At 44.9% G+C, this 21871-nt stretch overlaps 1 protein-coding gene across 4 annotated transcripts in view; it reads left to right on the forward strand.

The window, feature by feature from the left end:
* HYDIN (HYDIN axonemal central pair apparatus protein) overlaps nucleotides 1-21871 on the forward strand; it is a 450179-nt gene that overhangs the window by 221643 nt on the left and 206665 nt on the right. For all 4 annotated transcript variants that reach the window (XM_043494938.1, XM_038368829.2, XM_038368830.2 and 1 more), the window contains exon 19: nucleotides 15851-16089. In XM_043494938.1, coding sequence (XP_043350873.1) covers nucleotides 15851-16089 — 239 coding nt within the window. The remainder of the gene's footprint in view (nucleotides 1-15850; nucleotides 16090-21871) is intronic.

Below are 21871 nucleotides of genomic sequence, written 5' to 3' on the forward strand. Positions count from 1 at the left end.
CATAGAGGATTAGGGTTGGAAGAGACCTCAGGAGGTCATCTAGTTCAACCCCTGCTCAAAACAGGACCAACCCCAACTAAATCATCTCAGCCAGGGCTTTCTCAATCCAAGCTTTAAAAATCTCTAAGGTTGGAGATTCCACCACCTCCCTAGGTAACCCATTCCAGTGCTTCACCACCCTTCTACTGAAATAGATTTTCCTAATATCCAACCTAGACCTCCCACACTGCAACTTGAGACCATTGCTCCTTGTCCTGTCATCTGCCACCACTGAGAACAGTCTAATTCCATCCTCTTTGGAACCCCCCTTCAAGTAGTTGAAGGCTGCTATCAAATCCCCCCTCACTCTTTTCTTCTGCAGACTAAATAAGCCCAGTTCCCTCAGCCTCTCCTCATAAGTCATTTGTCCCAGCCCCCTAATCATTTCTGTTGCCCTGCGCTGGACTCTCTCCAATTTGTCCAGATCCTTTCTGTAGTGGGGGACCACAACTGGACCCAGTACTCCAGATCTGGCCTCACCAGTGCCGAACAGAGCGGAATAATCACTTCCCTCGATTTGCTGGCAATGCTCCTACTAATACAGCCCAATATGCCGTTAGCCTTCTTGGCAACAAGGGCACACTGCTGACTCATATCCAGCTTCTCGTCCACTGTAATCCCCAGGTCCTTTTCTGCAAAACTGCTGCTTAGCCAGTCGGTCCCCAGCCTGTAGAGGTGGATGGGATTCTTCTGTCCTAAGTTTAAGGAATGTTAAGTGTATCTAGCCTCCCCCAAACTCCCTTGCAAAACTCCCCTATTAGCCACTCCTGTTCACTAGCTTCTCTGATCTCTTAGGAGCAGGCTTTTTAAAGCCCTGGGTTTTCCTAAGTAGGCCCTCCCCCTGGTTAAGGGTTGATGGGTGCTAATGGGCATAGCAAAGCCTCGTTAAGAAGCTATCAGCCTTGCCTAGCACGCCGCTAGGCTCAGTACACGGTCCCCAAACAAACAGACCACACAGTATATTTCGATAAAACAACAAGCACACCACAAACAAAACCAGACACTACAGACAGCACTACAGTCACCCACCCACCCACCCCACCCCCAGGGTCACTTAATTGCTCCTTCTTCACCTGGAGTAGTCCCTCGCAAAACTCCTGTGTTAGCTGCTCCTGTTCGCTAGCTCCACTGGTTGTTTAGGAGTGGGCTTTTTAAAGTCCTAGTCTTCCTGTGTAGCCCGACATCCTAGTTAAGGGTTGATGGGTGCTAAAGGGTTTAGGGATCAAAGCCTCATTAAGAAGCTCTCTGTCTCTGATGGTGATTATGGGGTGGTGCAGTACTACACACCCTGTGTTCCAATTTGCTCTTGGTGAGAGAAGAGAAAATGTAGAAGAAACCATCATGGTGAAAACCATTGTGATCCATGGTTATGTCTTCTTTTGTGGGAACAGTCCAATGGCCCATGCCCACAGGTCTAATCCAGGAGACTGGCCTCCTGGTACCACTCACTCCCTGTAGTCTAGGACCCTATTTCCAGGTTTCAAGGGGTGGGCAAACATGCCCCTCCTTCCCTCCCTCCCTCCAGGTGAGTCTCCTGGATTGGAAGGGCAGGCTGGTGGTTGATTTTCCCCTCACTTTGCTGCAGCAGGAAGCTCTTCCAATGGGTTGCTGACTAGCTTCTTTAAATTGTCAAGACACTCTGTGACTCACCTCTAACTTACACCCTATTTTACATTTTAAAACAGTTTGAGAACCAGGGGCACTTATTTCTGCTGCATCAGAGGGATGGGGAGCAGGCTGCTGAGTCATCCTTGCAGATCTGGCTGGACTGAAGGGGGAAGAAGTGAGGGTTCCAGTAGATAGTGCCTAGTTGGCTTGGGAGCCAACTACAAAGCCACCTCTGAAGACACTTGGCACCGGGGGAGTGGGAGGAGAACAGACCACCTTACTTAATCCCAAAGCAGACCGGCCACTGGAGGTAGGTTCAAATTCAGCTGGAGGAAGAGACAGAGTTTAGCTCATACAAAAGTGCAGCTAGTTCCTCTGCAATTAATGGGTTTCATTGGCATAGATGTTTGCTGAATTGTAGCGCAGCTTGTAAAGACTCCCAGTCAATATCACAGAGCACACAGGGAAACAGAACTTTGTTATGCATCCTTTTCTCTTGTGTACATCTCGCCTCATTAGTGCAGAATTTGTTCCGTTTACCAAGTCACACCCTATTGTTTCAAGCTTTTCCCATGATTGGCTTTAATAAAGAGATGGCCATATGGATAGAAGCAACAACTTTTAGTGAAACTTAAAAACGCCACAGATAAATGGATGCTGCCTCTATTACTTGTTCCGGTTGACTGAAGATTTCATTATCAGCTGACAGAATTGGATGGGCATGGGGGAGGGAAGGCTCTTTACTTTAAAGAGTGTATTTGTATTGTTCTTAGCATCGTCCAACTGCTCTCAATGAAGTCTGAGCAGCCTGCCCTTGGCAAATGCTTATGCTCAAATAAATTTGTTAGTCTATAAGGTGCCACTCCTTTTCTTTTTGCAAATACAGACTAATATGGCTGCTACTCTGAAACTTGGCAAATGAGTTGTTTTTAAGTGTGCTGTAAATTATGATTTTTCTCAAGCAGCTGAACAATTAATCTGTCAGTGTTTGTTTGCATGCTGCTTTCTATTGGCAGGGTGCAGGCAAACACTGGCATGCTTGACTGCAGCAAGTAAGAAATGAGAGTGTTAAACGTAGGATGAGACCTATAGTTTGCACTGTGATTACTGACCATTTCCATTGCTGTAGCACCCTAGCATTTCTCATCAAGCTTATAGCCCCATTGATCTAGTGTTGGGCAAACACACGTGAAGACCTAGTCCTTGCCCTAAAGACTTCAAGGGCCAGACCATCACCTTTGGCACAACTCCATTGATGTAAATGAAGATATACTGATTGAAACCCAGCAGGGGATCGTGTAACAAACTATGACTGCAAACATACAGACCCTGCAGTCATCAGCGGGATCAACTCCAGGCTCTCCCAACTTTCTACAGGAAAAATTATGTGGTGAAATGCTCGTAGGAGCACAGGGTTGCCATCCCATGTCAGGCCTGGGGGTCCTTCTAACCCAGCACCCTAGCAGTAGCCTGTACCAAATGATACAGAGGAAAGTGCAGGAAAATTATGGAATAACCTGCCGACCAGAAAGATTCTTCTACCCCTCATCAGTTAGTAGTTCCCTTAAGTTCTGAAGCATGAGCCTTCATATTCAGTATAAATGTTCATCCTAAAGTAGTTGGGGATTGAGCACTGGACTGGGACTCAGGAGACCTGGGTTCTGTTCCTGGCTCTGTCACTGACCTGCTGGGTAAACTTGGGCAAATCATTTCACCTTTCTGTGCCTCAGTTTCCCAGTCTGTTCCACTGACTTCTTGTGGAAAGCACTTTGAGATCCACTGATGAAAAGAGCTGAGTATATTATTCCTATTAATAATAATTCTCATACATATCAATGCAAATCCTTTTTTTAAATCCTATTAAGCTCTTGGCCTCACTGATACTTTGTGGCAGTGAGTTCCACAGATTAATTATGCCTTGTGTAAAACACTATTTCCTTTTACCTGTTTTAAATGTGCTGCCTTTCAGTTTCATAGCATGTCCCCTTGTTCATGCATTGGGAGGGAAGGTAAATAGCAGGGCTCAGTCTGCCTTCTCTATACCATTCATGGGTTTCTGTGTGTATTTCAAAGAAGAAAACATCCAAGTAAAAACAAGGACAGCACCACCTCCCATGTGGATTCAGGTCAGGCACAGCTCAGTCTCAGGGGATTCTCTCCTGGCCATTAAGTCATTAGCAAAAACACTTCTGTAAAGAAAAAATTGCAAAGATATGTGAAGAAAAATAATTGTTTATTGAAGCACCTGATTAGCCACATGCACTGATTTGCACACTCAGTTTGGTCATTTATGCACATATGCGTGCAACTGTGCACCTCTAATGTTTTCAGCATCGATTTATTGTGCCTGCAAAATTAGAGAGTATCTGAAAATGTGACCTAATGGCTTAAATGCTGCAGACTCCAAAAGTCCGGATTTTGGGACAACGATAGTGTGAGTATGTGGCATGTTAGATGCATATAGCATGAGAGGAATGTACTAGGTCAATGGTTCTCAACATGTATCCCTGGGGTTATGCAGAGGTCTTCCAGGGGTACATCAAGTCATCTAGATATTTGCTTAGTTTTACAACAGGCTACATAAAAACACAAGCAAAGTCAGTACAAACTACAATTTCTTACAGACAAAATGAGAACGTCAGCAATTGTTCAGGGCTAGTGCACTGTGACACTTGTATTTTTATGTATGATTTTGTAAGCAAGGAGTTTTAAGTGAGGTGTAACTTGGGCGTACGTAAGACCAATCAGACTTCCGAAAGGGGTACAATAGTCTACAAAGGTTGAGAACCAATGGTCTAAGTCCTGGACTGGAAGCCAGGAATTTTAGATCTAATCCTCTCTCTAGGGCCATGGATAAGCCACTTCAGCTCTCTTCCTTAGTTTCCCTTCTATAAAATGAGCAGAATACTGGACTTATGCATGGGGACAATACGGGGGTTAATTGGTGAATATGTGTAGAGTGCTTTGACAGTGGAAGGTGCTCTATACTGTAAGTATATGATACTTTAATGGACTCTTCTGCTTTAAACTCTATGAATCTATGAAATGCTAAATATTACTATCTCTGCAAAGGTAAAATGGAGATGAATGCATGTCAGCTTCAGGCCATAGGAATCCTGATGGAATTAGAGCATGATGACAATAGCGAGTTGATCTAGTTGGACCTTTCCTTTGTGAGCTAACTTCTTTGTGAGCAGTTAGGAGAGACTATCACTAAGAAAGACCTACACAACCTCATCTCAGCAGAAAATTCTACTTTGCTGTGCAAATTGCTTGCTATGGAGCAAGCTAATGAGGTTCCTGCAACCAATGTTTATGCTCAAATTGCCTGATGCCAAGATCAGATCTATCCTCAATAGACTCCAGAATGCTGAAACAAAGGGGAACATTTTGCACCATTTAAGCAAAGGCTAAAAACACCGGGACAGTTCATTGGGAGTGTGTGGGTGCATCTGAGGATGGTACTTGGCCCAGTGGGACATGCTGTTCTTTATCCTGCCAAATTCCAAAATGCTGTGGACAGTCATGTTTAATTTGGGGTACATGATGGAATGCCTGTCTCTATAATAAGGAAAGGACATTCTAAAACTTGCCAGAAGACAGAACTTTCCAGGGTGTGAATCCTGAAGGTAGTCAACTTGATCAGTTGATTGCTGTGCCATTTGTATACCACATCTCTGGACCTGATCCAACACACAGTGAAGGCAATAGGAGTCTTTCCATTGATCTGAGTGGGTGATGAAGCAGGCCCTTTGGCTGCAAATTTAAATATTTCCTGGGTTTGGTTTTATTGGTAACTCTGATAAAAATGCAAATAAATCTTAACTGCTCCCCAGAGCTGCCACCCTTAATTTGTATTGCAGTAGTGCCTAGACATCCTAATGGAGATCGAGGCACCATTGTGATAGGTGCTGTACAAACATATTATAAGAGGGAGTCCCTATCCCAAAGAGCTTGCAGTTTAACTAGACAAGAAAGAAAGGAAGATTGTAGATAGAGAACTGAGGCAAAGAGATAATAAGTGTGGTCACGCAGGGAACCTATAGCAAGGATAAGAATTGAACCCAGAACCCTGTTGAGTGCTGAAATCACAAGATGATCCTTCCTCTCAGGCTGTTCCTAGGATTTCCTTTCAGGATCTTCTCTGTCTCAGTGCCTATTTCCCTTTGTCTCAGAGAGACTCTCCGACTTATCTCATCCTGGGTGGAGCTAACACGATCTGCCTATCAGCACGAGTCAGCAGTAACTTCTCTGCATCTTTATTTAGGATTCTAGTGCTGGAGTTTAGGGTAGCTCCACCCAATTCTGATTCAGGGTCCTAGAAGCTACCACCCTGTTACAATGGTGTTTCTGGCATTCCTAAGAGGAAGCTCCTATCTCTCTAATCTTTGCCGTTAAAGGAGCTGTTTCTCTTTTCTGCACTAGGTCTCTCCGTTTTTAGAAGTGCAGCCACATTTTTTCTAGATTTAATCCTAGGGCTTTGTGTACAAGATGAGGGCCTCATTGGTTACGTTGTTGTGTTGGCTGGTGATATATTGAATTGCAGTTGGTCTGCTCTCTGCGGAAGGTTTTTGTTCTCTCCCCAGCGTTTCCTTTCCCTGGTAGAAGAAAATGAGAGTTGTGGAGCAGCCACTCAGAAGGTTGGGGCCATTGTGCAACTGAAAGGGTCACTGGACTGTATCTCCTTGCCAGGCTAATGACCCATTTAACCAGTGATGGTGCTAGCCCATTGGAGGCCCTAAGCAGGAATATCCCCCCACCCACCCACAACACATAGTAATAACTAAAAGGGGGCTCCTTGAGCTGCTCGGGGCCCTAAGCAATTGCTTAGTCTGCTTATGCCTAGCATTTGCTCTGCATTAGACTCTGCTGTCACTGTTGTGCTCTTCTCCATTGTTCTTTTGACTCTTCCTTAAGAACTGCTGCTAGGAGTGATGGTCCTTCAGGATCAGACTGTACCTGGCAATCTGGGCATTGTGTTTGTAATTGTCTAGAAGTTACTTTGATTCATGTTGTTCAGACTCTAAGCTTGACACTCTTCATTCACTGTCATAGTCCTCACTGGTGGGGGGGACGGGACTGAAAAGGTTGCTTCATGTAAGAAACCTGTATTGGAGTTGGACTGGGGCCTATTGCCACCTCGTTTAAAAATCCCACCTGAGAGAATGTAGTCACTCTGGATAGATGGACTGGTAAGAATAACTAAACACTGCTGGATTTGAAGGGCCAAAATTCTGTTTCACTGGTGCAAGGCCCTGATCAAAGTGGCCAAATCCTTCTAATTAGCTGGCTATAACTGAACTGAGTGTCATGGCTCCAAACTCATGTCCCTTATCAATTTTCTGCCCTTCATAACTTCTAATGTATAATAGTTGTATACAGTTTGCACTTTTTCCATGGGGTTCATATTGTTTTTTTATTTATAATTGCTGCCTTCACATGGTCACTGAACCAGGATGGGCTTTTAGTCAAGTAGTCCTCTTTCTCAATTGTTAAATCTTGGCTTTTGGCCATCTAATAAACTCTTCTTAAAGAACACTCAATTTTCTTTCACATTTTTCTGTTGAAATTTTTCCTACCAATCAATTTCACTCATAACTTTCCTCAGCTTTGGGAAATTAGATAGATAGATGCATACATTTGGGACTGTTCTCTTTGCCCTTATTGAATGTAAGCAGGTTATGATCACTGGACCCTAAGCAATCAGCAACGTCTAGTTTTTAATCTGTCATACCTCATGATGGGTGCAATTCTTTCTCTGTTAAAAAGTTATCATTCATAATTTTTAAAACTTCCAATGATGTGTTACTACTGGCTGTATGAGACATATACTCCTGCATATGTCTCCCAAGTGGAAGTCCACATAACAACACCATTTTTCTTTCCACACGTTATAGATAGGTGTTTAAGGAGTAATTCATCCTGTTTTCTGGTTAGATTCAGTGGTCTGTAACAGATCCCTACCAGTTCCCCCGTCCTGGGCTATATTAGTTAGCACATTCTTCTTTTGTACGCATCACAAATCATTATCTAGATTAGTGGTTTTCAACCTGTGATCCATGGACTCCTGAGGATCTGCAGATTAAGTCTGAAATTTCCAAAGGGGCCCACACCTCCATTTGAAATATTTTAGCGGTCTGCAAATGAAAAAAGGTTGATCTCGGTTGTTCAGCCATCTGATTGCTCCATCACTGAGGGTAATCAGATGTTGCAGTCCACCCTCCAGTTTTCTAATTGTGCACTCCTCCACCACATGTTTGACCATCTGCATCACTACCCTATAGCCATACTGTGAAGAACAGGCTAAGCCAAATTTCTGCATTGTCATCCACTCTGGCTGTTCCAGTCAGCAGCCTGTTAAGTCTAGTCCAGGATCTGCTTCCCAGATTGCAAACAAGAGGATGTGAATCAGGGCTTCTGAAGTTTGTCAGCAGACCTGCTTCTCTATCCCAGAGTTGCTGTCACTCGAGTAGAACATAGCTATCAACCCTTTTATGCTGTTGTTCATCCACGACTGGCACTGGGCTGGCAGCGCTAGACAGGAGTGCATGAACAGCCATTTTAAAAGGAGTTTGTGAAGACAATCGTGGCAAGTCAACAAGAACTGCAGGTGCAGGTGTTTTCTTCTGGAGTCAGGCAGATCTTCTTTGGGGAAGTATGCATTGCTTATTGGCACCTGTTGGAGCCATAGTCAGCCTTGCATGCAGCAGGATGTTTTCATCTGTCATAGCCCTCCATGCAGTTTTAAGGGTGATAGCATCTCATTGAAGTTTTGAGGGAGCTATGTGAGCCAACACATACAAATTAGATGTTAATTTGTGGCTAAGACAACTACTAATAATACTGCTTGAAATTAGGGGAAGGTTTCTAACCATCAGAAGAGCAAAGTTCTGGAACAGCCTTCCAAGAGGAGCAGTGGGGCCAAAAACCTAACTGTCTTCAAGACTGAGCTTGATAATTTTATGGAGGGGATGGTATGATGAAACTTCCTACAATGGCATGTAGTCGATCTGTGACTTCTAGCAGCAAATATCTCCAATGACAGGTGATGGGACACTAGATGGGGAGGTTCTGAGTTACTACAGAGAATTCTTTCCCAGATGTCTAGCTGGTGGGTCTTGCCCACATGCTCAGGGTCTAACTGATTATCATAGTTGGGTTCAGGAAGGAATTTCCCCACCAGGTCAGCTTGGCAGAGACCCTGGGGGGGTTCTCTTTCCTCTTCATCATGCGGCATGAGTCATTTGCAGGTTTAAACTAGTGTAAACGGCAGATTCTCTGTAACTTGAAATCTTTAAACCATGATTTGAGGACTTCAGTAATTCAACCAGAGGTTATGGGTCTGTTACAGGAATGGATGGGTGAGGTTCTGTGACCTACAAGTGCAGGGAGGTCAAATTAGATGATCATGATGGTCCCTTCTGACCTTAAAGTGTGTGAGTCTATAGGTGGCTGTGTTCAGTTCAAATCAATGAGATGCAGATGCTGATTTCTGCCCCAAACTGCTGCACAATATTCCACTGGAATAAATACCAGTGCCAGGACGGAGGTTTGTAGAACATTTGCCTGAGGGGTTGATTGGGCAGGTGTCATGGACTCACGCTCTCTCCTGGCTCCGTATGGTCCCTGAGAGGAACCCCCTTCAGTGGGACAGCCCTTCTCAGGGGTCCACTCTCTGTTGGGGGTCAAGCCGTAGGCCCTTTCGCCTCCTGGAACCATACCTCTCTGAGCCCTCAGCATGCCTGTCTCTCTCCATGAGCTCCCTCAGGGAGTCCACTCACTCTGGACTCCCGAGGCCTCCATTCCCAGAGAGAATGATTCAACCCTGATCTCTAGACCAGAGTGACTCTCAGCCAGCATAAAACAGGAAGATTTATTGAATATCTGAACACAGGATAGGAAACTCTCTGGGCCTTCGGGCCTAGCAACAGTACATCTAGGTCTCTCCTGCATCTAAGTGGGCTCTGGCTGCTCTCTCTTCCCAGTCCAGAAACCCCCTCCTTCCAGCTGGGCATCCATATCACCTTCCCCCAAGTCCCACCTCTGTCCTTTGTCTTCTCTCCCAGGTAAACAGGCTGCATGGGTCTCCTCTCCTCTCAGCTTCTTCTCTCATCCACCCTTTGTTTCCCCACTGGGTGGTCAGGTTACTGGGGTCCTCTCTCCTCAGTCCTTTGTCCTTCCACTGGCCAGAACAGGCATTGACTCTGAGGTGGGCCTCCTGGTCACCAGTTGCCAGGATATCCATTCTCCAGGACGTTGTCCGAGGTCCCAAATGCCACTGCTGGCCCTCTGTAACAACAAACTCCCTCTCTCACCATCTCATTAAACCAGTAACAAACAAGGGAACTGAGTCCCACACCCTCTGCAAATAAACCATTGAAAGTACAAGAAAACCTCCCACTTTGTCACAGTAGGCAATTGCTCAAATGGAAGGTTTTGGCCACCGTCTTAGACTCACTTAGTATAAATCTTCACTGAGGAAGGTAGGTGGCCAGAACATTATGTCCTGGCTAAGTGACCCTTTGTTATTGTGTAGATTGTTACCCACACCAGAGAGATAGATGTCATCCACATATATGTACTTATTTGCCTCAGTTGTTGATAGGTCATAAATATATATGTTGAAAAGGAGAGTAACTAGAATGGATCCTTGTGGGAGTCTGTTATGCAGATGGCTAAGTTGGTTGACTTTGTCTCTACCTTGCAAGATGAAGCTCTGATTCATCATCATTTCCATAATGAACCACACCGAGCTTATCAGAAATAGTCTGCAACAACTTAGTGTTCAGCATCACATGTCAGACAGTGTCATGTGGCTGACAAGTCCACTAGAATGGCACCCACCTTCTCAAAGGAATCTTTGATGTTTTGTGTTAGGTGAATTACTTTATCGTGGGTACAATGTCCTCAAATGAAGCCAGCCTGAACAATGTCCTCAAATGAAGGCAGTAGTGGTTTGATAACCTGGTTGATGCACATCAGAATCAAGTTATCCATCAGCTTCTATGTAACATAAAGGAGAGAGATGGGTTGATAGCTTTTAGGATCTTCCAGCAGTTTTCCTGGATTCTGAATAGCAATGACCTTTGCCATGCGCTAGAATTTTGAGATGCAGTTGCCCTGGAAACATCAATTAAAGAAAGAGAGCAGCCAACTTTTGGGCCTCGATGAAGAAGGAACTCCAGATGAAGGTCCTGCTTTGAGCAGGAGGTTGGACTAGATGATCTCCTGAGGTCCCTTCAAACCCTGATATTCTATGATTCTATGAAGGTTATCCTGGCATGGAGCCTTTCCTGTTCCCATAAGCTTTATGGCCTGGTATAGCTCTTTGTCTGAAAAGGGAGCCATCAGGTTTGAATCCACACTGGGAGCCTGCCACCTCTCTGTGACCTCAATTCTGACCACAGGGCTGAAAGACTTGTCCAAGTTCTGTGTACAACTGTTAGGCACTAGCTGGGATGCGATAGTGTTTGTGGTGATTGGAAACTCCTTTTTGCCAAGGATGGAATCTCCAGAAAGTTTTTGATAGTCTTCCAGGCTTTTCAACTAGAATGAATCTTTATGACTGTCTCTCTCCATCAATCACACCTGGTTTGAGCCTGCAATTGACTGAGTTGCTTATTTTTATTAATGGTCTCTTGGACATTACCAGAATTTATGAATTTCTGGTAGAGCTTAGTTGTCTCTGGTGATCACCCAAGTATATATTGTCAGGAATTAACTTCTTAGCAGCTGCATTAACTAATTCACAGAAAGTTTAGTAGGAGTAATTTATGTCGGCTGGACATAAAAAATACAAGTCAGCCAGTTCGTTAACAGACATCTTTAGTTCTGCTTGAAAGACCTCCTATCAAGCTCTCTGAAAATTCCACCAGACCTGCAGTATACTGTTGTTGATATCTGTAGGACCATGGTGATCAAAGACGCACATTGACCCATATGCATTCAAGATCCTGCACTTCTGAGTTATTGATAACTCTAAAACAGATAATGATGTCCTTAATGTAAAGTGCCACCTCTTTTGCTCCCTCTATCCTTCCTAACTGAGTTATAATCAATGATTTTAATATTCCAGTCATGTGAATCATCCCACCAGGTTTCAATAAATGCTAAGTACATCAAGTTTTTTCTCATCAATGAGAATTTCCAATTCTTCTTGCTTGTTACCCAGACTCCTAGAATTGGTATGTCAGCAACTGAAATAATGCTTCTCTTCCCATTCTTTGTCACATCAGCTCAATTTGTTTATAACATGCTGAATTTCAGCCTGTACCACATTTTCCTTCTTAGCAAAGACTTCTAGCTAGTCTTCCACCAAGTAGTTTAGCCACCTACCTGTGAGATGCAGGCTTTCCTGTTTGTACAGCACTCTCTCCAACTGGAATATGGCGCAGTGTGACACAAATCCCAAATCTTCAGCTTCACAACCCAATCGTGCAGCCAGTGGTGGTCTCATCCAGTATCTTCTGCCTTCTCTCACTCATGGGACCAGTAGGAGCTCTGTGAATATTACCTAGACTTTTCTCTTCTTCAGCTCCCTTTCAAGGTCCCTGAACTCCTCTATAATTGGTGTAATTCCACACAATGTGAAGTCATTGGTTCCAAGTATATCATCACCAGTGGAGACTTGCCAGATGACCTCATAATCCTATCCAATATTGCTGGTTATATCTCATATTTTCATTGCAGCGAGACAACACACCTGTTGTCCTTGTGCTCCGTGCTGAATTCTCTGTCCATTCTTTTTAGTATGGAGTCACCAGTGACAATTGCTTGTCTTCTTAGGATGGTTGAAGAGTTTCTCTTGGTAACTGCTAGGTTCATACTGCAAGGACACTCATCAAGTATATCCCCTGTAGCTTACTGTTCCATTCTTCCAGAGACAAATTTCTTGGTAGTTGACTTGCTGAGTATCTAATAATGACTCAGTACTTCTAGTTGGGTTGAATACTTCCAGGTTATCTTTCCCCTCTTGATCATAAATCATCAGTCCACACCTTTGGTTCTTACTCTCTCCAGTTCTCTTATTGCCAGTCCTTTCCCTTGTGGCAATGATTTCCAAATATTGTTGTCCGGTCGTGGTCCAGAGAGGTGTAAATTATTTCTGACTGTGCAAGTATGGACTCATTCCCTGAGAGAGGGCAAGTGGCTTTGCTTCTGTCACCCTTGCTTGGGAGCACTTTAAGTAACAGCTGGAGTGCCATAGGAACCTCATTGGTTGAGGCTGTTAATTGCTCCAGTTGTGCCGGTCATGACCTCTTCCTGGCTATTAATATCCATTTTGGGGGATCCTACTCTGGAATTCTACAGGCACTGTGTGAGGTGGGGAAGTTGTGACCTCTCCTTCTTGTAGCAGATTTTCTGACTCTGGGGCCACGCGCTGTTGTTGGCAGAAGGTTGTTTGGCCCCATATGTCTTCATTATCTTTTTCCTATCATTACAGTGTCCTGTTCACTAACAGTAGGCCCTTTCTTTGGACCTGCACCAAACTAATTAGTATGTTATGCAAATCCTTTTTATCCAGGGTTAATGTCCCCTCCCTGAACGGTCAGCCATAGGGATGCTGGAGCACTGTAAGTCTGCATTGTGTTACAATGGGAAATGCACACAGCTGCCTTCATCTAACCATTCCATTACTATTCTTCAGTGTTAGTTTTTGTGGTGCAATGTGCTGCCTGACTCGCAGATTCACTTCTACAACAAAGCTGTCAGGTCTCTTTTTCAGGCCAGCTACCTTGTGTCAGCATGAATCAGAAGACAGATTGAACATTAATGTCAATCTAAACCTAATGTCTTCTGGCTTGAAATAGAACATGCTAATAGAATAGTCTGTTTTGCTGCACCCTACTGGATTTCCCTAGTGCTAGTGACCAGGTGTGTAATGGGTGCAGGAGAGGTAGAGAGGGATGGTGGCACCATGTGTGTATTGAACAAGCAGGCTTCTCCTGGCCTCTATTGTGCGTTGTCTTCAAGTTATCCATTTTAAATGATCAAAAGCTTAAAAGAATGAATGCATTTGGTCAGTAATGCTTTGGAGAAAGTTCAAAAGGCTTTATGCAGCATTTGTGGTTTGGCTGGGGGAGTGAGCAATGGTTACCGCTTTATTCACTGATTTCTTTAGCACCCATGCATTTCAATGGGAATGCTAGAGTGGTGGTGTTCACATGGAATCGTAGATTTGTAGGACTAGAAGGGACCTCAAGAGGTCATCTAGTCCAGTCCTCTGCACTCATGGCAGGACTGAGTATTACCTAGACCATCCCTGAAAGGTGTTTGTCTAACCTGCTCTTAAAAATCTCCAGTGATAGGGATTCCACAACCTGCCTAGGCAATTTATTCCAGTGCTTAACCACCCTGACAGTATTATCTAGAGGTTTATCGCAAGAGTGGGTGGGTAAGATTCTGTGGCCTGCATTGTGCAGGAGGTCAGACTAGATGATCATAATGGTCCCTTGTGACCTTAATATCTGTGAATCCCTGACACCAGTCAGGGATGGTCTAGATAATACTTAGTCCTGCCATGAGTGCAGGGGACTGGACTAGATGACCTCTCAAGGTTCCTTCCAGTTCTATGATTCATGTCCCCTCTCAGTCTTCTCTTCTCCAGACTAAACAAACCCAGTTTTTTCAATCTTCCCTCAGAGGTCATGTTTTTTAGACCTTCAATCATTTTTGTTGCTCTTCTCTGGACTTTCTCCAGTTTGTCCACATCTTTCCTGAAATGTGGCACCCAGAACTGGACACACTACTCCAGTTGAGGCTCAATCAGAGAGGAGGAATTACTTGTCGTATCTTGCTTACTACACTCCTGCTAATACATCCCAGAATGATGTTTGCTTTTTTTTTTTACATTCAAACACAAGGTCCTGGAATCTGAAACAAGGGGCAGATAACACGCTGGTAGCTGTCCAAACAGCAGAGTTATGGAACACAAGATCCAAAAGCCAAAGAAAAAAGAGTAGACTGTATCTAAGGGAGAGTGCAGCAGGTGCAGGAGCAAAGTGGGTCCGGTAATTAGATCTGCATCCATCCTTATCTCGACAGTGAAGCATGGCACTGGAGCTAGACATAACAGACCGCCCTCTGCTATGCTGTCTCCTCTTGCTTTGCGGTTCTATTTTAAGGATTCCTCTCCCTGAGGCTGTGGGGAGCTACAAATTAAATGGATCTGACTGAGTTTATTAATTTTACCAGTGTAATGTATTTAATGTAATTTTAAAGCCCTGAGTCTGCAGTGACTTCCACTGCAGCAAACCTGTCACAGAACTGGGGAGAGGCCCTTACACTCAGTCAGAAACCAGCACAACCCCAAAAGAACTTGTTCCATGGGATCATTTTCACTTTTCAGGTAAAATCTGGCTCTCCCCACTTCCTCAGACACCCTCCCTGCAGTAGCCTAAAACTGTTTGGGGAGATTATTTGGAATCCTTTTAAATGCTCCTGCACTTTGATGTGCTCTTTTGTTTTCTGATGTATTTCTCCATTTAGTTGGCTGTCATAATGTTAGAGCTGCATGGCTGATGAACAGAAACTCAGTAGAGCTGATCTCACTTGAAACAAACAGCATTTCAGTCCATTTTAAGCAGTGAACAAATCCCTGCTTTTCATAAAAATTCTATGTTCTCAAATATTTCTGTATTGTTTCAGGTGGTTGTGAGTGAGTCCTTCTGGATCTCCTAGACCGGGGTGGCCAACCTGTGGCTCCGGAGACACATGTGGCTCTTCAGAAGTTAATATGTGGTTCCTTGTATAGGCACCGACTCTTGGGCTGGAGCTACAGGCACCAACTTTCCAATGTGCCGGGGGGAGAGCTGACGGGGGGCTGCTGACGTATTACTGTGGCTCTTTGGCAATGTATATTGGTAAATTCTGGCTCCTTCTCAGGCTCAAGTTGGCCACCCCTGTGCTAGACCATGTTTAATGGCCTTTCCCACTTTCTGCATTATACAGAGCTGTAAAACACAAATGTACAATTAAAAGATGCTGGAGATTGTCCTCAACAGAATCCCTCAGTGAGCCATCTCGACATCTGGGGTAGAAGACACAATTAGTCTCTCTTGAAACAGGAGCTTAAGGATGATGCTGGTGGAAATGTCATGCCCGTCATTGCTTTCTCTTCCTTTTAATCATATCCTGTAGTGCCTCACAGGTACATTGAGGCCAATGGTTCTATTCTGATCTTAGCTTTTGGATCTTGTTGCAGGCTTGCAGTCACTCATTGTGGAGGATTGAGCCCAGTGAAGGTGTAATTCCCCCGGAGGCTAAGGTATCGCTGACTCTGATTGCTAACTTGGATGACACGGTCAAATTCCAAGACAAGGTGAACTTGTTCATACAAAACAGCAATACCTATGTGATCCCAGTCCAGGCTGTTGGCATTGGTACCACAATTGTCACGGACAAACCCTTTGCTCCAGCACTCAACTTGGGACCCCATTTCAGGTAGGTCATCTCTCTGGCTCTCACCTTTTCCGATGCTTCTTCATCTCCATAGACCAAATAAAGAGCCCCAGCAAGGATGTTTTTTATTATAGTCCTTTAGGACTGTAGCTACAAGGGCAGTTCCCATTGACTTAAATAGGAGCCACATAACTGCATTTGAAGACATATTGTAGCCTTTTCAAAGTCACGTGCCACTTTAGAATGCTAACAAGATGGAACGTGGCTGACAAAATGTCACTAAGTGGAAATTGCAGAGGGTCCAGAAGGCTGAAGATTGACAAATAATACATAAAAAAAACTTTTATTTTCTGAGTATTCAAACATTTTGCTCCTTTTTTCACCTGATGTGTGGATCACTCCCATACTCCCCTGTAGCAGCAGTGAACCTTGATGTTGCTCTTTAGGCAGCCCCTCTTCTAAATTAATGGGTACTGCTTTCTTTCTACTTGCTGCAGGCTCCACATCTCCGTGCCTTGGGGGAGCAGCAAAATTTGTCTTTGTCCTTTAACCTTCCCTAGCTCACTTTTATTTCATGACAGGTTTCAGAGTAGCAGCCGTGTTAGTTTGTATTCGCAAAAAGGTGCCACAAGTACTCCTTTTCTTTTTATTTCATGGGTCCCCTGCTGGAGTTCTGTCTACTAGTGTCAGGGCTGGGATGTAGGCAGTCAGGCCTAGAGGTTATCTTGTGGGGTGGGCACAGGTCCCCATTGCCAGCTGGAGTTCAGAACCAGAAGGTCAGGAACTATGAGTTACATACGAGGAATCAAGCTGAGTCAGGAAACCAGGTTGGGATCCGGAGACAGGAGCAGGTAGTGCTGGATGTGTAGTCCAAAGCAGGGTGGAACCTAGTTAAACAGTTACATTTAGTCCTGCCATAAGTGCAGGGGACTGGACTAGATGACCTTTCAGGGTCCCTTCTAGTCCTATGATTCTATGACTTCCTGTTCCTCCTTCTGGCATAAACAGGGGAAGTAGGCCAATCAGGAGCCCCAACCTTCCAACAGTTGGGGCCCAGAGGTGAGTTCTAAGTGAGCTGGGTTTCAAGGAGTCCCGGTTCTCCATGTCTAGTTGGCAGCCGGTATCAAGTGGAGTGCCCCAAGGGTCGGTCCTGGGGCCGGTTTTGTTCAATATCTTCGTTAATGATCTGGAGGATGGCGTGGATTGCACCCTCAGCAAGTTTGAAGATGACACTAAACTGGGAGGAGCGGTAGATACATTGGAAGGTAGGGATAGGATACAGAGGGACCTAGACAAATTAGAGGACTGGGCCAAAAGAAATCTGATGAGGTTCAACAAAGACAAATGCAGAGTCCTGCACTTAATACGGAAGAATCCCATGCACCGCTACAGACTAGGGACCGAATGGCTAGGCAGCAGTTCTGCAGAAAAGGACCTAGCGGTTACAGTCGACGAGAAGCTGGATATGAGTGAACAGTGTGTCCTTGTTGCCAAGAAGGCTAACAACATTTTGGGCTATATAAGTAGGGGCATTGCCAGCAGATTGAGGGACATGATCGTTCCCCTCTATTCAACATTGGTGAGGCCTCATCTGGAGTACTGTGTCCAGTTTTGGGCCCCATACTACAAGAAGGATGTGGAAAAATTGGAAAGCTTCCAGCAGAGGGCAACGAAAATGATGAGGGGACTGGAACACATGACTTATGAGGAGAGGCTGAGGGAACTGGGATTGTTTAGTCTGCGGAAGAGAAGAATGTGGGGGGATTTGATAGCAGCCTTCAACTACCTGAAAGGGGTTCCAAAGAGGATGGATCTAGACTGTTCTCAGTGGTAGCAGATGACAGAACAAAGAGTAATGGTCTCAAGTTGCAGTGGGGGAGGTTTAGGCTGGATATTAGGAAAAACTTTTTCACTAGGATGGTGGTGAAACACTGGAATGTGTTACCTAGGGAGGTGGTGGTATCTCCTTCCTTTGAGGTTTTTAAGGTCAGGCTTGACAAAACCCTGGCTGGTATGGCTTAGTTGGGGATTGGTCCTGCTTTGAGCAGGGGATTGGACTAGATGATCTCCTGAGGTCCCTTCCAACCCTGATAGCCTATGATTCTATGATATGCCAGTAAGTCATCACTGGAGGTTGGAGCCTGATGATCCCTAGGGAACCTGCGGATCCAGGTTAGTTACCTGCGAGTCATGACAGCCTCTGTTCTCATCTTTCTTCATTTCTCCCCTCCTCTTGCCTCCTCATCTTTTCCCACTGATCTCTCTCAGTTAGGGCAGAAGCTGGAAGAAAAGCTTTATCTCTTGATTGGAAAAGGGAGAATGACTGCAAGGGCCTGTTCTGAAAATAGTTGGGGAAAGCAAAAGTCCACTAACCCTGGTGAATGGAAAGGAGTCTCAACTGAAGAAGAATTTAGCTCTAAGGGTTTGCGATACAATAGTTTTCAGTCATCTACGCTAGTTTTGAGCTTTTGTTCCATTTGAGTGTAGATGTCGGGGGTGTTGTGATCCTTGGTTAACTATAAGTAAGGCTATGTTTTAGTCACAGGTATTTTTAGTAAAAGTCATGGACAGGTCATGGGCAGTAAACAAAAATTCACAGCTTCCGCTATATACCCCTGAATAAATCTTGGACGGGGGTGGCCCTGGGGTGCTTGGGGCAGAGAGGCTGGTGGTGAGCAGCTTGGGACCCCCCTGGTGCTGGGGAGGCATGGGCAGCAGTGCACAGCCTAGGGTTGCCTACTTTCTAATTGCACAAAACTGAACACCCTTGCCCCGCCCCCACGTCCCTGAGGCCACGCTCCTGCCCCCCTCTTCTCCGAGGCCCTCTGTCAAGCCCCCCCCCCGTCATTCGCTCTCCCACACTCTCACTCACTTTCACTGGGTTGGGGCAGGGGATTGGGGCGTGGGTGAGGGCTCTGTGCTGCTCCCCGGGCTGGGGCCTGGGGCTTTCCTAGGCCAGAGCTCCTCAGCTCCCTTGGCCTTTCCCCAGCCCTGCTCCAAACTAGGTCCTCTATTCAGGTCTCTGCAGCCAGGTCCCTCCCTCTCAGAGCTAGAGAGAGAATGCTCTTCTGCTCCTGACTTCCCTGGCTTTTATAAGGCCTGCTGGGTCTGTTTGGGGCATGGCCCCCAGCTGCGGCTGCTTTGCTAATCAGCCCAGCTCTTTCCCTGCCCCAACCCTCTCCCAGGGCTATCTTAAACCCCTCTGAGCCCGAGCGGGTGTCCACCCTCCTACACTGTGGCTTCCATGACCTCTGGGACAAACTTGCAGCCTTAACTATAAGTTCCATAAAGGCTTGGGTTTGTTCACCACTGTTTCCATGGCTATTCCTGGTGGTTGATCAGACATGTTCTGATGGCCAGATTGGATACATCATGATAAGATGTTGACAGCATTACTCAATTCATGTTCTTCTGACAATCTTTTCCCTCCTATCCTGCACCATCTTCCTGGGGTTAAGCCCCCATTGCAACTAGCTGCAAAAATGCAACTAAATAAAGTGAAATGAGGCATAGATAGTAGATGAATTTGGCTTTTACCAAACCAGAAGTTAGGCATCTGTACAGAACTTGATTTAAAGTTCAGATCTGTCATTGCATAAGATGGCATATTTCACACAGCCATTGTATGCTTCAAATGCACTTTTTAACATTTTCTTTCACAGATTAACTTGGAATATCGTGTAAACTCTGTTTTTGTATTTAGCCAGGTATGTTATACTCACTTTTCACTGGCTGCATATTCTTTATGTCCAAAACAAGACAGTCACTGTGCCATGAATAATTCCTCTGCCAGTCATGCTTCAGTATACAGTGAAATAATTACTACCTTGCACTTGATGTTTCTGTGCATAATGGAATCAATGTCTCATTGAATATTCATTTCATGTTAGCTCTGGTTATTTAGCCCTGATGTCACTCCAGTCTAACAGCAGACAGGGCCCGGCCCTGTTCTCACTGTAGTTAATGGGAAAACTATTGACTGTCTAGTTTTTGAAGCACACTTACCACCATCTTATCAGAATCTCTTCAATGGGAACAAACTGTAGAGCCCTATCCTGCTAGGTGGTGAGCACCTCCTGAGTAAAGGCACTCAGCTCCTATCTGGAGCAGGCCATTAATCTGTAGCAGTTGAAGAAAAGGGCAACCGTCTATCTAGATGGTCAAATACAAATGCACACTGTGTTTTCTAATTGCAATGAAAGAGGATCTCTTTAGCAGCAAAAAAAAAAAAAAAAGCTTTAGCTTCTCTAGTTAATGGAGTTGCAGGATGCAGGCCACCCAGTGCCCTTTCTTTCCTTTAGTCTGAAATCCCTGGAGGTCATGCATGAATCCAGTTATCTCCGCCAGTTCCCATAGGGAGGCTTGGGGGGTTGTCAAGCTCCATTGGCTTGGCAGTGCAGAGATCTTAATGAGAGGAATCACAGACAGGATTCTGTCCCTTTGGGGTCATGTTGGGAAAGGGTCAATATCTCCCCTCCAGTCCTCCAAGGTTTATTTTGTAAAATGTAGATGGATATTTATTTAGCTACACTGCAGCTGGGAGCTGTCTACAATCTGATTGATCTAGCACACTAAAAATAGCAGTCTGGCCACAGTGGCTTGAGCTAGCTGCTCCTACTGGGCAGGATTGTATTCATGTGCCTAGCCCGAGCCATCACCTGTGCCCAGTGGCTACACTGAAGGGAAATTGTAACAGACAATGGGGCTGGGTACTTGCTTGCCTCTCCTGCCATGGCCAGTACAAACCAGCTCACTTAGTGGGACTCGGGACTAGCTTTGCACATATACACAGAGGATATTAAAGAGATAAAGGTAAGGAGAAGCATGATTACTGCAAATGCTGAGATTTGGTCCTTTCTGTTTCATTCTTTATTGCAGCTTGTTAGGTAGCCAGCTGCGGGAGGCTCTCTATAAACTGAGGGCCATTTGACACAGAGTGGCTCTTTAAAAAGCATATTGTGTTAGCCATCACTTCAAGCCACACAAGTCGCTTTGGATGTCACAACATGGAATTCTGTTAAGAGTTAGCTTTAATGCTGTGGGTGCAGTTGAATAGCTGCGTTTCAGCAATCATAGAATCATAGGGTTCGAAGGGACTGCAAGGGTCATCTAGTTTAACCCCCTGCCAAGATGCAGGATTTATTGGGTCTAAACCATCCTTTTGAAAACCTCCATTGAAGAAGCTTCCACAACTTCCCTAAGCATCTGTTCCATTGGCCTACTGCTCTGACAGATAGGAAGCTTTTCCTGAGATTTAATCTAAATCTTCTATGCTGTTGTTTGAACCCATCCATTCTTGTCCTGCCCTCTGGAGCAAGAGAGAACAATGTTTTTCCATCTTTTTATGGCTGCCTTTCAAATATTTGAAGACCACTATCATGTCCTCCCTCAATCTCCTCTTTTCCAAACTAAACATACCCTGTTCCTTCAGCCTTTGCTCATATGACTTGCATTCCATCCCTTTAAGCATCATTGTCGCTCACCTCTGGATCTTTTCCAGTTTCTCCACATCCTTTCTATACATTGGTGACCCAAACTGGACACAGTACTCCAGCTGAGGCCTAACCAGTGCTGAGTAGAGTGGTACTATCACCTGCCATGACTTACATGCTATGCCTCTGTTAATGCAACCAAAATTGCATTTGCTTTTTTTGCCACAGCATCACATTGCTGACTCATGTTGAGGTTGTGATCCACCACAACTCCCAGATCTTTCTCAGCAGTGCTGCTGCCAAGCCAGTTATCCCCCATTCTGTATTTGTGCATTTGGTTTTTCTTCCCTAAATGTAGAACCTTACGTTTGTCTTTGTTGAATTTCATTTTG

The sequence above is a fragment of the Dermochelys coriacea genome, chromosome 12 (assembly GCF_009764565.3).
Source record: "Dermochelys coriacea isolate rDerCor1 chromosome 12, rDerCor1.pri.v4, whole genome shotgun sequence".
Lineage (NCBI taxonomy): Eukaryota > Metazoa > Chordata > Testudines > Dermochelyidae > Dermochelys > Dermochelys coriacea.